The sequence below is a fragment of the Canis lupus genome, chromosome 33 (genome assembly GCF_011100685.1).
Source record: "Canis lupus familiaris isolate Mischka breed German Shepherd chromosome 33, alternate assembly UU_Cfam_GSD_1.0, whole genome shotgun sequence".
NCBI classification, from domain to species: Eukaryota; Metazoa; Chordata; class Mammalia; order Carnivora; family Canidae; genus Canis; species Canis lupus.
Window position 1 is genome coordinate 13,857,799 of NC_049254.1, and position 13,286 is coordinate 13,871,084.

General features: G+C 37.3%; 1 protein-coding gene across 1 annotated transcript in view; it reads right to left on the reverse strand.

Annotated features, from left to right (window-relative positions):
• CD47 (CD47 molecule) overlaps positions 1 to 13,286 on the reverse strand; it is a 43,710-nt gene that overhangs the window by 24,808 nt on the left and 5,616 nt on the right. Inside the window, exon 2 of the mRNA NM_001080721.1 lies at positions 6,917 to 7,264. Coding sequence (NP_001074190.1) covers positions 6,917 to 7,264 — 348 coding nt within the window. The remainder of the gene's footprint in view (positions 1 to 6,916; positions 7,265 to 13,286) is intronic.

Below are 13,286 nucleotides of genomic sequence, written 5' to 3' on the forward strand. Positions count from 1 at the left end.
TCTGATCTACATGATCAGTAGATGTTTAAGATGAGCTGACAATGAAATGTTCTTTCACAGACCTCTCTTCCTATGCACCAAAACAATCTCAGGATATATTGGTTGAAACCTATTAAAATGAAGTGTGTTTGACCATAGTCTGACCACTCATTTTTCACTTCACAAATACTTATTGAAATCACACCATGGATAGGGTATTCTAGATACTTAAGGTCTGAGACAGTGAACATGGTAGGTGGGGCCATGGGTTTGAACAGGGGAGGAATTGAAGGTCAGATTTTTGTGGGTAGTAAGGAGAGGTCTCTGGGGTGTGAAACTGGATCTGAGCCACATGAAGACAGGGAAGAAGAGATACCAAAGGAATAGTTCAAGCAACTAAATGGTGGCCACTGTGGCTAGAATTTAGTGATACAAGAGGAGATGGGAAGAATCTTGCTAGGGCAAGATCATGCTGGGTCTTAATAGCTTGTTATGAGAGTTTGGATTTTATCGTAAAAGCAATGGTAAGTGATTGGGAAGCTCCAAACAGGAGAAAAATGACCATGATTCATCTAAAATCTTTGCCAGCCAGGTGGAGAATGGAATACAGAAGCAGGATTCATCAGAAAGTTGCTGCAGCAATCGGGTAGTAGCAGGAAGGTAGGATGCAATCCACAAACAAAGCCTTGAGTATAGTGTTACTCATCACATTTAAAGACGTAACAGGGCATTGTTCCAAAGAAGGTGACTAGAATGGGAATCCTGAAACCATAAGCAATGGCTGAAAGAACTGGGGATTTCAACTTTATAGAATAAGAAGCTTGGGAGAGAAATAGCACAGCTCTCCTCTTGAGAGAGCAACTACAGGACTGCAAATTCTAGCCTGACTTCAGTTAGAACTGGAACTCCCTACTAATAGATCAAGATCCATTGGGAAGAGAGTTTCCCCATATCAAGCGTTCAGGTAAAAAAGTCTGAATAACTTCCTGGGGCATGATAGAAGTAATTCATGAATTAGACCATGAGAGAGACTAAATGCCTACTGGAGGACTCCAAACCTCTCTGTGGAAATAATAAGTGTGAGAGACATTTCCATGACATACAAAGGGTGGGATTATAGAGCAAAAAGTACTATGGCCTAAGTGATTCTTAACTGAAACTTATCAGAAGGTTTAGTCAAACTTGAAACACTCTCCCCTCTCAGCCCCCACCCTGAGATTTTAATAAATTCTCCATGGTGAGTATGTGTGTGTGTGTGTGCGCGCATGCGCATGTGTATGTGCATGCATGGACGGAGTGTTCAGTCATTCTTTCAGTTCAATATCACTGGTGTACACCTCTGGCATCGTTTATTTCCTTTCACTGCCATGAATGTGTTCCTTCTCCCTAATTTGTTAAGGTGGAGAGTCTGAGGATCACCAAATTGGATATTCAAGAACCAAATGAGATGCTAGGAGAAAAAAAAGGGATGTTTTATATAAAACCACTTATATGCCCATTAAGGTATTGATTTGTTTTGGTACTATTGTCAGATGACTTTAACTCTTGTTCCTCAAAGTGAGAAAGGAGACAAGATACTTCTCTGAGGTCCTTCTCAATTATGAATGTTTATGGCACTACGAAATAAACTTAAAATGGACTAAGAACAATATCAGATATTTTTCCACCTTAGGATTAAGAAAGATCATCCAAAGGCAATGTTCTTCCATTGAAGCTTTGTGGCTGACAACTCTTCCCATTACTCTTCCCCAATTCCTGTTCAGGTAGCGTGGGTCTCAGGAAGATGAACTCATTAGTGGAAAAGCAAAGAAATGATATTAAGAGGGTATGGTCTATGAATGAGTGTTTAAATTTTGTTTCCTAGACTAAGTAAAAACCCAGTACTTCATTTCCTTTATCACTGTGTACAAAATGGGATAATTGGAAAAAGTGAAAAGATCATTCTAATCCATATAAGTGTGCCTTTCCTTCAGATAGACATGTGGTAAACCTTCACAAACACCAGTTTCCATAAAAGAAGATCACAATAAAATATACAACACTAAAATTCGAGCCAAAATTTTACTTGATATTTCAGGATTGTGATGATTTTTTTGATGTGTTGATTTGACTCAGCTATAGTCCCTGGTTACTTAAACAACCCAAAATTCTAAGGTGGTTTCCCAAATCCCTGCTCCCTGCAATCAGCCTTTTGTAATTTCCTCCCCTTGAAGAAAGCATGGGATAGTGAACATGATGGATTTCATTCCCATGATTACTTTGTGTCATACGTCAAATGGGATTTTGATGATGTGATGAAGATGCCCAATCTGTTGGCTTTACAAAAGAGCAACTGCCTTTGGGAGAGAGGGGGCATCTAATCAAATGAGCCCTTAAAAGGGTCTGTGCTATTCCTGGAAAAGAACATATGAAAGGGATTCTATAAGAGGATGGATCTTCTCTGCTGGTGATACATATGGAAGAGGCCGTGTGGCAAGGAATGAGGCCACCTCCAGGAACTGAGAGAAGCCTCTAGAAGACATCCAGCAAAGAAACAGAGACCTTGGGATGCCTGCGTGGCTCAATGGTTGAGCAGCTGCCTTCAGCTCAGGGCATGGTCCTGGGGTCCCAGGATCGAGTCTCACATCAGGCTCCCTACATGGAGTCTGCTTCTCCCTCTGCCCATGTCTCTGCCTCTCTCTCTGTGTCTCTCATGAATTAATAAATAAAATCTTAAAAACAACAACAATAACAACAACAACACAGAGACCTCTGTCCTATAATCACAAGGAACTAAATTCTGCCACAATCATGTGAACTTAGAACAGGACCCTGAACTCCATATGAGAGTCTAGCCAACACCTTTTTTTTTTTTTTTTTTTTTTTTTTTTTTTAAATTTTTTTTATTTATTTATGATAGTCACAGAGAGAGAGAGAGAGGCAGAGACACAGGCAGAGGGAGAAGCAGGCTCCATGCACCGGGAGCCCGACGTGGGATTCGATCCCGGGTCTCCAGGATCGCGCCCTGGGCCAAAGGCAGGCGCCAAACCGCTGCGCCACCCAGGGATCCCTAGCCAACACCTTGATTTTAGCCTCATTAAGACTTGTGTGGGGAACCTAGTTACACCATGACCAGAACTGTGGTCTACAAAACTGTGAGCTCCTAAGTGGGTGCTGTTTGTTACACAGCACTAGAAAACTAATACAAGGATCTTGCAATGCCCTCATGTCAACATTATGAGCATAATGTGTATCATGTTGATGGATGATGGAAATGGCAACCCTACTGAACTTGAACTTACCTTTTTAAACAAAACCTTAATAACTTACTTGGAGAAATGTAAGATTTTAAGCCTCCAAGTTTGTATATTATTAATATAGATATCAATAACAAATTTTTAGAACTATTATTTACATTTAGTATTTTATTATTTACAAGGTGTTTTCAAAGAAACCATAACTGAGGTGGTAAAAATCTTGGGTTTTGAAGACAGATCTAGGTTAAAATCCTGGCTGTGACTCAAACCTTGAACAAGTAGTTTAAATCTCATCTGTTTGCTCATCTGTTAAATGGTAAGACCTATATCTACCTCCTAGAATTCTTGACAAGATCATATGACATGACAGACATATATGGTATGTGCTCAAATAAATATTAGGTTATTTTATTGCTTTTATTTATATTGTTATCATTTCCTTGAAAGTCGGGTCATATCTTAGTTATCACTGAATCCATAGTGTCTCGTACAGTGTCTGGCACATGGTAGGTACTCAATGAATCTTTTTAAGAAAGAGAGATATTAACTTATATACATCCCAAACAATTCTGTCATGGAGATGGTATCTTCATTTTACAGATAAAAAACTGAGGACCAGATAGGCTGTTTTCTCAACCAAGTTTTCTTAAACTATAAAATGGTGAAATAAAGGAAAAGCTTTCTAAATTCAAGTCCTGTGCTCCTTCCATGGTATGATACTATACACAGATACCAGAGGTATATAAAACTCTAATTCATATATGATGTTTCCATATATTCAGTCCTAGTGATCGAAAAAAGGAACACAAATGGTCACTATTACTCCATATTCCACCAAGTAGATTCTCTATGAAATACTTTCTATTCCTTCTTTATGCCTACATTTGCAAAAAAGCACAATATAGTAAAAATGGATTCTATTGCCTAAGTCCCCAAAGTCCATATGATGGGTAAGTATCACTACTACAGTAACTCTGTTTTCTACAGTAAGAGTCCTGCCTCAAATTAACATTTTTGAGCAGAGGAGGTTTATTTCTTCTTCTAGTCAAAAATGGGTATAAAATAGAGACAACACCAGATGCTGGCAAGGATGTGGGGAAACTAGATCGTTCATATGCTGCTGATAAGAATGTAAAATGAAAAAACCACTCTGGAAAACAGTTTGGCAGTTTCTTTAAAAACTAAGCATATACTTACATATAACCCAGTAATTGTACTTCTGGGCATTTATCCAGAGAAATGAAGAAGACTATGTCCACATAGAAACCTGTACACGATTGTTCACAGCAGCTTCATTTGTAATAGACAAAAGCTGGAAACAACCAAAATGTCCTACAATAGGTGAATGGTTAAACAAGCTGTGATATACCCATACCATACTAGTACTTAGTCAAAAGAGAGAGACAGAGAGAAAGAGAGAGAGAGAAAGAGAATGAACTATTGATACACACAACTTGGATAGTTTTCAAGGGCAGTGTGCTGAGTGAAAAAAGCCAATCTCAAAATACTGTATGATTCCACTTCTACAACATTGTTGAAATGACAAAATCACAGCTACAGAGAACACATTAATGTTTGCCAGGTCAGGGGTAGTTGGGGGGAAGTGACTATCAAGAGGCTGCACAAGGGAGATCTTTTTGTGTCAATGGAGTAGTAGTTCTGTATCTTGACAGTGGGGCTACTTACTTAAATATACACGTGATAAATGACAAAAAAATATACACACATCGTACCACTGTGAACCTGCTAGTTTTGATATTTTACTACAGCTACATAAGAAATCATCATTGGGGGAAACTGGGCAAAGAGTAGACAGCACCTTTCTGTTCTATCTTTGTAATTTTCTATGAATCTTCAATTATTTCAAAAAATAAAACTCAGTACAAGGCCCAACGTCTGAGACTTCTGGTAGAGTTTTCTACTTTCTCTGCAACAAAACAATACCTTCTCATTTTAATGGCCCGAAAGGTAAGCACACCTCATTTTTTTCATAGAGTACTTTGAAAATAAGCCAAAAAGATAAAATAATCACACTTTTATAAAATTATAAGCTTCATCTTACATATTGATATTTCTTTCCTATCTTCATTCCATCATCTAGCTTTTCAAATTTCATATATAGAGTTTAGCAGTCTGCCTCTCAGTGACTGACACTACACTCCAAAATTACTGCTCCTTGTCTTATTTCTTCGATCTCATGAAAGTATTCCTTCAGAAAAATTTCAGCTAGGTATTAGATTATCTAATTCCAGCCACTCACAGTGCAAACACTGTGATTAGACCCTGCTGAAAGGTATATGTTTTTTTTAAAAAAGCTCCTTAGTCCAAATTAATATCAAATTAATAAAAGTTACAATATAAGAGGAATAATAATAATATAATAATATATATAATATATATAATATATATAATAATAATAATATAAGAGGAATAAGCAGAAACACCTTCCATATTCTGCTAGCTAGCTCTAAGCTACCTCCTGCCATTCGTCATTGCACAAAAATCCCTCTCACAATATCCCAGGCAAGCTTCAACAACTTGATATCTTACTTTATAAAATAAACATCCCAGGAACACAACCAATATCTGCAAAGCATTTTGGTTTACATAGAACTTACAAGAAAACTCAGTTGATGCTCATTACATTGTAGAACACATAAGAGCAGGTATCTATTTTCATCCCCATCCCAGAGATAAGGTAATTTGAACTCAGAAAAGAAACTTCTCAAGATCATATAGGCAAATAATTAAATTGCAGAATAGGGGATAGAATTCAGATCTCCTGATTCCTAATCCTAAACCATGTCAAAATATTCCATCAAACTAAACAGCCCATCTCAATCTAGTAACAGACATTTTATAACTATGAACACTACTAGAACAATAGAGGTCAAAGAGTTGATCCAATTAAATTGTTCTGGTCCCATCTAAAGCAGAGGTTCTCAATGTATGGTCTAATCCTAAAATCATGTCTAGTGACTGTAAACAAATATTTCAAAACAGAGAGTCATAATGCACTTGTATGTGGTTGAAGAAATCAGCTGGCACAGAAAGAATAGAAAAGAAAGCAGGCTGTTTACTTCAGCTAACTATTGCTTTATACAACTCACCAAGCCAACTTTGTGAAGAAAGGGCAGACTCATGGTGCTATAATCAAGGCTGAATTCAAATACACTGAATTGGAACTCTAGTTCTTCTGAATCTTAGCCAATGAAAAAAACACCAAAACAAAGCTAAGCATAGGAAACCTCAAGGACTCATCCATGATAATCTGATTTTTTAATCTCCTGATTCTTCTATTCTATTCTTTGCAAAGGGGACATGTCTGGGACTTGTCAACCCTTGATCAAAGTAAAGGATTTTTAAAAAGGCCAAATAATAGGTAAGAGGCTGGAAAATAAATCACATGAAAGAAAGTACTTCAATGACCTCAAGACTGCTCACCCCAACAGAATAGTCCTTGGACTAAAAAGTTTGAGAACCACACAATATACAAATTAACAACAAAAGTTTTACTCTGGAAGATAGAAGGCAAATACAGTAAACCTCATGATCTTAAAGGTCCTAAACATCACATCAACATTTATTATTAATAGCCTGCTTTTTGATTCAAAGGAGTATCCAGCCCTATTTTGCCCCCTTTCTAACAGGATCAGGATGCTACAGGACAAATAAATGGAAAGGTTTTATAGAGATCTTACCAATTCGATATTTTAATTCTATGATGGTTTCGCCTTCTCTGCTTAATTCAGTAACTTCACAAGTATAGTTTCCTACAACAGCTTCTTCCTTACTCATCTCCAAAGAGGCAATGCCATTCAGTAATTTCTGTGGTACGATTTTTGTACTCTTAAACTTATCACCGTGAGTGGTCTTTTGTACAGCTCCATCAAAGGTGAAGATGTCTTTTCCTCTAAATTTCCACTTTACATACATCTCATTAATGTTTGTGGCCTCCACATTATTAACAAAGCATGGGATGATAACACTTTCATTGCAAGCAGTGTATTCTACAGATTTGGTTATGTTAAATATTAGCTGAGCCGAACCTGAAAAAGAAAAAGAAAATTGTTTAATTTCATTATAGGATTCTACACTTTAAGTTGTTACAGATACTTAAGATAAAGAGCAATATTTCACTTGTTCATTTAAGCAAACAGTAAAACTATAGGGAAGACAGGCAAGGTGAAAAGAAATCCAAATTATTTTAATATTAATGTGCACAGCTGGTAGACAACATTTTAACTTTTCCTTATTCAATCTCAGTAATACAAAGTATACATTGCCATGCATCTTGGGAATAAATTCAGCAACTCTGTTGGAACATGCAGGTGTAGTATCTGGCTTTGGAAGCTTTGAAATAATCATTACTGCTTACTGATATATGTAGAAAAATACCGTTCTTACCATGGGAAAATTTTGAACAGAAAATCAAACCAATATTATATTCAGTCTCAACTTTGTATACTTCCTCCAAATAGAACTTGCTGAACTGATAGGAAGTTTATCTCTATCCTTATGTTGCATTTCCAAAAAAGATGACTGGGTCTACTAGACTTTAATACAAAAAAGTAAACCAAATGAATCACATCACATCTCTCCAGAAGGAAGGAAAGTCTTAGAATGCTAAGGAGAAAAAACATTCTCTGTGCCTATTTTCCCATTGCAAAATACAGACAGCAATAGTCATTTTGTATGTAAGTATTAGAAAGGATTATATACAATAGAAAGGCATTTTCCCACCCCTATATTTCACTGCAACTATGGAACAATAATTTCCAAATATATATTACAGGTATTCTTTCCTCCTAGAAACCATAAACCACTGGAACAAAAACTAAGAAACGAGTTACTACCAAGAGCAGATACTGCTAATAAATAGGGTATACAGTAGTCCTCTCTTACCCATGGTTATGCTTCTTGTGATTTTAGTTACCTGTGGCCAACCTCAGTGTGGAAGCAGATTATCCTCCTTCTGACACACGGTCAGACAATCTATAGTAGCCTAAGTCTAGGTCACATCACATTGCCTACATCCTTCATCTCACCATGTAGGCATTTTATCTCCTCACTTCATCACAAGAAGAAGGGTAAATACAGCATAATAAGTAAGTACATTGTAAATAAGTACAATGAAAGAGAGAGACCACATTCACGTAACTATTATTACAGTGCACTGTTATAATTGTTCTATTTTATTATGTTATTGTTTATCTCTTACTGTCTCTAATTTACAAATTAAGTGTTATTATAGATACATATACAGTATATTTTGGATTGGTACTGTCTATGGCTTCAGGCATCCACTGGTGGTCTTGGAACGCATCCCCTACCAAGAAGGTGGGCTACTGTATTCCTTCAACTCTTCCCTCTAGAATGAACTATCGTCGCCTTATAAAAGAGGGATTGGAAAAGTAAATCCAATCACTTACCTTTCATCTAATGTACGAGAATATGGAGAAATTATAGCTGTCTTCCATACTGTTCAGCCATTTATCAACTCTTTTACCTAAGTAGTTAGCTGGCTCTTCCCTCAAAAATAAAGCGCTAACAAATACAAATAAAACATCAACTTCAATAGTTCGTCCTTAAGATTTCTTCTTTCCACGTTTATAAAATGGGAATAAAAATCAAGGGCATAGGATGTTATTATCCTAGGAACATAATTATTATTCAGTAACTGAGATGAATGCTAGGATGCATAGTAGAATAGGACTTGGACAATCAGAAAGCCTGAGTACAAATTAATGAGTTTATTTAACTTTTCTATGCCTTAGTTTCCTCTCTGTGAGTGAGGGTCAAAAACGAACACTGGGCTACTTCATGGAATTGTGATGAGCATCAAGAAGAAAATACCTGGGCAAGTGCTAACAATATTATGCTATAAAAATGAGGATCAATACTGTTAAGTTAGGTGATATAGCATTTTAATGTAATGATCTGGACTTTCTCTGACTGGCAGGTCCAAACTGTTTTATTTCTGGGGATTTGCAGTTTGAACTAGCCATGGGGATGCCCACAGCTCACCTCTTCCCACTTCTCTACATTTCTTGCCATCAAAATATTAGGAAGTGTCAGGCAAAAACTGGACTTCCAGCTGCATTTTTCAAAGTCTTGGGCTTGTGAATTATCTTCCCTGAGAAAGAAGCACTGGGGGTGGGTGGGTGGGGGGAACTAGTGTGTACAATAAAGGAGAGAAGTCAGGGCACCTGGGTGGCTCCGTTGAGTATCCGACTCTTGATTTTGCCTCAGGTCATGATCTCAAGGTTGTGGGATCCAGCCTCGAGGCAGGCTCCACACTAAGCCAGAGTCAGCTTGAGAGTCTCCCTCTCCCTCTGCCCTACCCTGCCCCCCAGCCCTCAGCCTAAGGCTCTCTCTTAAAAAAAAAAAAAAGAATAAATCTTTAAATAAAAGGGAAGGGAGAAAAAGTAAGATGTTGGAATCAGAAAGAAAGGGAAGTGTCAGAAAATATAGTGAAAGCTTTTGCAATGGACAAAAAGATTACTGAGTGTCCTTTCAATGGAGTGCTGGGAATTGTGTGACAAATTCCTTAGGAATATCTCATTCTGTAGGGCCCTGTGCCTTTCACTGTGTTTATCTGTCTGAGCTATTTTATAATTTTGGGAGGATTAATGGTAATGCAAATGATTTCCGTCCACAGAGATGCAAATAAACTTTGTTCCACAATTCACTCCTCCCTGGTGGAAGAAGAGACTTCAAAAAATCATGTTTTATTGCCATGAGGATAATATTGCATCTATTTGAAAATTCATTTCAGCATTCCTGATTGCCTATAATTGTGTCTGGTCTCTCAATTTTCTTTTAAAACTGAGAAAGTTTTACCATCTTCCTTGTTTACTTGTTAATTAATGTGTAAAATAAAATCTTTGATACATGGTCATTTTGTGTCTGAGTCAAGATTAAAAAAATTATTTCTAAAAACCACCTTTTAATAAAATAGATACAAGTGAAGAGCTCAGTTATCCTAGCAAACTTTTTTAGAAGGCTCCAAGTAAGGAAGTGGTTGGTGAAATCTCCACAATTTCATTTTTTGTTTAGAGAATGAATTTTCTAAAGAGTACAGAAAGCACTAATTGCACTACATTATCTGTTGCAATAAAAGAATCTTATAGCTGAAGCAATTTAAGTAGAATAAATGCTATCAATAAAATTCAAAGTAAAATTGACCTAGATAAGCTGTAACTTGAATAACCCTTGCACTAATTAATATAGTCCAAAAATGTCACTCCACCAGCTGTTAACTACAACTTCATCCTCTATAAACATTTATCAAAACAAACAAAACAAAACAATTAAGTAGTAAAATTATCTGATTTGAGTTTTCTCTCTCTTTTGCCTACTGCTTTCTGTTGAAACACCAAAGTGAAAAAAAGATTTAAAATATAGAGAGCAAATAAAAGCACATAGATAATTAATACAGATAAGGAAACTGAATAATCAAAATATGCCTATGGCTCCATGACGCAAGAGCTACACATAAATTAATAAATGAGGAAATAATTTTATATAAAATGCCAAAAATAGTAGACTTCACAACTTCTGTAAATACAGACCACCAACAAACCACTTCAGACTGCAGTCCTGAAAACAGCTACTGTATGTTGCAGAGAAGGCTCAATAATACATGGTAGTCACAGCAAACAAACCTAGCTCAGAAATGTACAGATGCAACATTTATTGAGGATAACCTGATCTGAAACATTGTGATATGATGAGGGGATACAATGATGGAAAAAAGGGATCCCTGGGTGGCGCAGTGGTTTGGCGCCTGCCTTTGGCCCAGGGCGCGATCCTGGAGACCCGGGATCGAATCCCACATCGGGCTCCCGGTGCATGGAGCCTGCTTCTCCCTCTGCCTGGGTCTCTGCCTCTCTCTCTCTCTGTGACTATCATAAATAAAAAAAATAAAAAAAAAAATTAAAAAAAAAAAACAATGATGTTTTTAGCTTTCAATTCTCATTCTGAACAATGATATATACTTTTTATAACAGGAGGTCGTAAGTGCTATCCAATGGCATGAGCAAAGTGCTAAAGATGGGCAGGAGGGTAATCAGTCTTATAGATTTCTAAGAAAATTTGCATTGCTACTAGGGGAACAAGAGAAGATTGTCATAGCACCCATCCATTTGGGTCTTGAATCATTTATCTTTTTACATGTTCCATGCAAAACCTATCTCTCCTTCATAACCCTTAAATCACTGCCCTTTTGCAAAAGCTTATCCTATACTCTCCAAAGAAGCTATATTTCTTACTTTGAGTCCTTTAGATGAAAAGCCAGAAGCTTCCAATACTTCCCACCTATAAATTTACCTGCAATCCCCATTATCCATATCCCTCTCATCTTCTTTTTACAACTGCATCCCTTCACCAGTTAGTTCTCATTTCCACACCCACTAATCTCCCCAAAGACTTTCCCTAGTTCATGATCAGCTCCTACATCCCCCATACATTCATAGGTGTTTTTTTTAACATATAAATAAAATGCTTATTAGTCAACTTAAAAAAATCACTCATACTTGTTTCCTCCCTAGCATCCTAAAATAATAATCTAAATGCATTTCTTCACCTGATTCACTTCTTAAATATCTGCTTCCCAGCCTCTATCTCTTCTTCACTGCAATAGTTCTTACCGAAGCCCCCAATAATCCCTTGGGAAAAACTGAATGTGCAGTTTACTCTCTTATCTTGACTACTCTATAGGTCCTGAACCAGTAGGCAGCTCCTTTCTTGCTCTTATCTCTTGGCCTCTGTTACAGCTCTTGATTCTGAATTTCCTCTGCTTTGTCCACCTCATTACAGCTTTCCTTCTTTATTGAAATCTATTCCTTGATTTACAGTTAATATTAGGGTTCCCCTTAGAACTTCATATCCAGCACCGACCTCCCAACTCCCAATTCCCCTGGGGCTCAGCATTCTCTCTTACTCCACAGTTTTAACAACCTATACACTTTTAAACTAGGCCCCAATAACTGCAGACCTAGACAGCCAACTGTCTGCTGTGTACTTCCACTTCAATGTACTACAGTTAATTCAAAGTCAACATGTCCAAAAATCAACTTACCCTCCACCTAACCTCCTCCCAAATCTTCACCATCCCAAGTATTTTTTTATTATCAGTTAACCAGACCTGGACCTAATAAGAGTCATGCTAGATTCCTCCCTTTCCTTAGCTATGAGAATTCTTAATAGGCTTAATCTACTTAATGGTTCCTCAATGTCTGTTGTATGAATTAATTTATCATCTCTCTTTTAGGATATTGCCATAACCTCCTAACTAGCTCCCTAACTCCAGCCTCAATGTTTTCCCATCTCAGCCCCAATATATTTTCCACAGTTCTCAAAATAACTGTTCTAAATGCAAATGTGCACTCTTTTGCCTAATATACTTTAACAACTCCCCCCTCCCTGTTTCAAGCTAAATTCTAAGTGCATTAGCATGGAATACAAACTAGGTCTTTCATGATCCTGTCCAGTTCCACCTCCTGTACTCCCTCATTTCCAAACCAAGCTCCAACCCTAATGACCTCCCGCAATTACATGAATATGCAATGCTCTCTCATCTCCATGCCTTTGGACAGGCTGGCAAACACTTCTTCACCAAGTGTCCAGGTAAGAGCACACATGTGGAATCAGACTTTGGCTCAGAACTTACCACTTTCTAGTTGTATAACCTTTGACAAGTTATTTGACCTCTGTAGTTCAGTTTCCCCAACCATAAAATGTGAACTGAGGTAGTGTACACCTCACCAAGATTTTGTTAAGACTTAATGAGATAATTAATATTAAGGTCTTAATGCAGTGCTTTCACATACATAGGAAATGTTCAATAAATGGCAGCTATAGTTTACTAACTTTGGTTCTTCCCGCTAGAACATAATGGAGATGTTCAGTCCTATTCCCCTTTCCTACCAATGCTCAATCATATTCATTCCCTGCTCATTGACCCTCCCATTGCTCCCTGTTCAAGGGTTGTCACAGACTTACTACTGAATCTTGCAATTACTGTTTTACTTAACTGATCTCTCCATTAGGCTCAAAAGGTAGACAAAC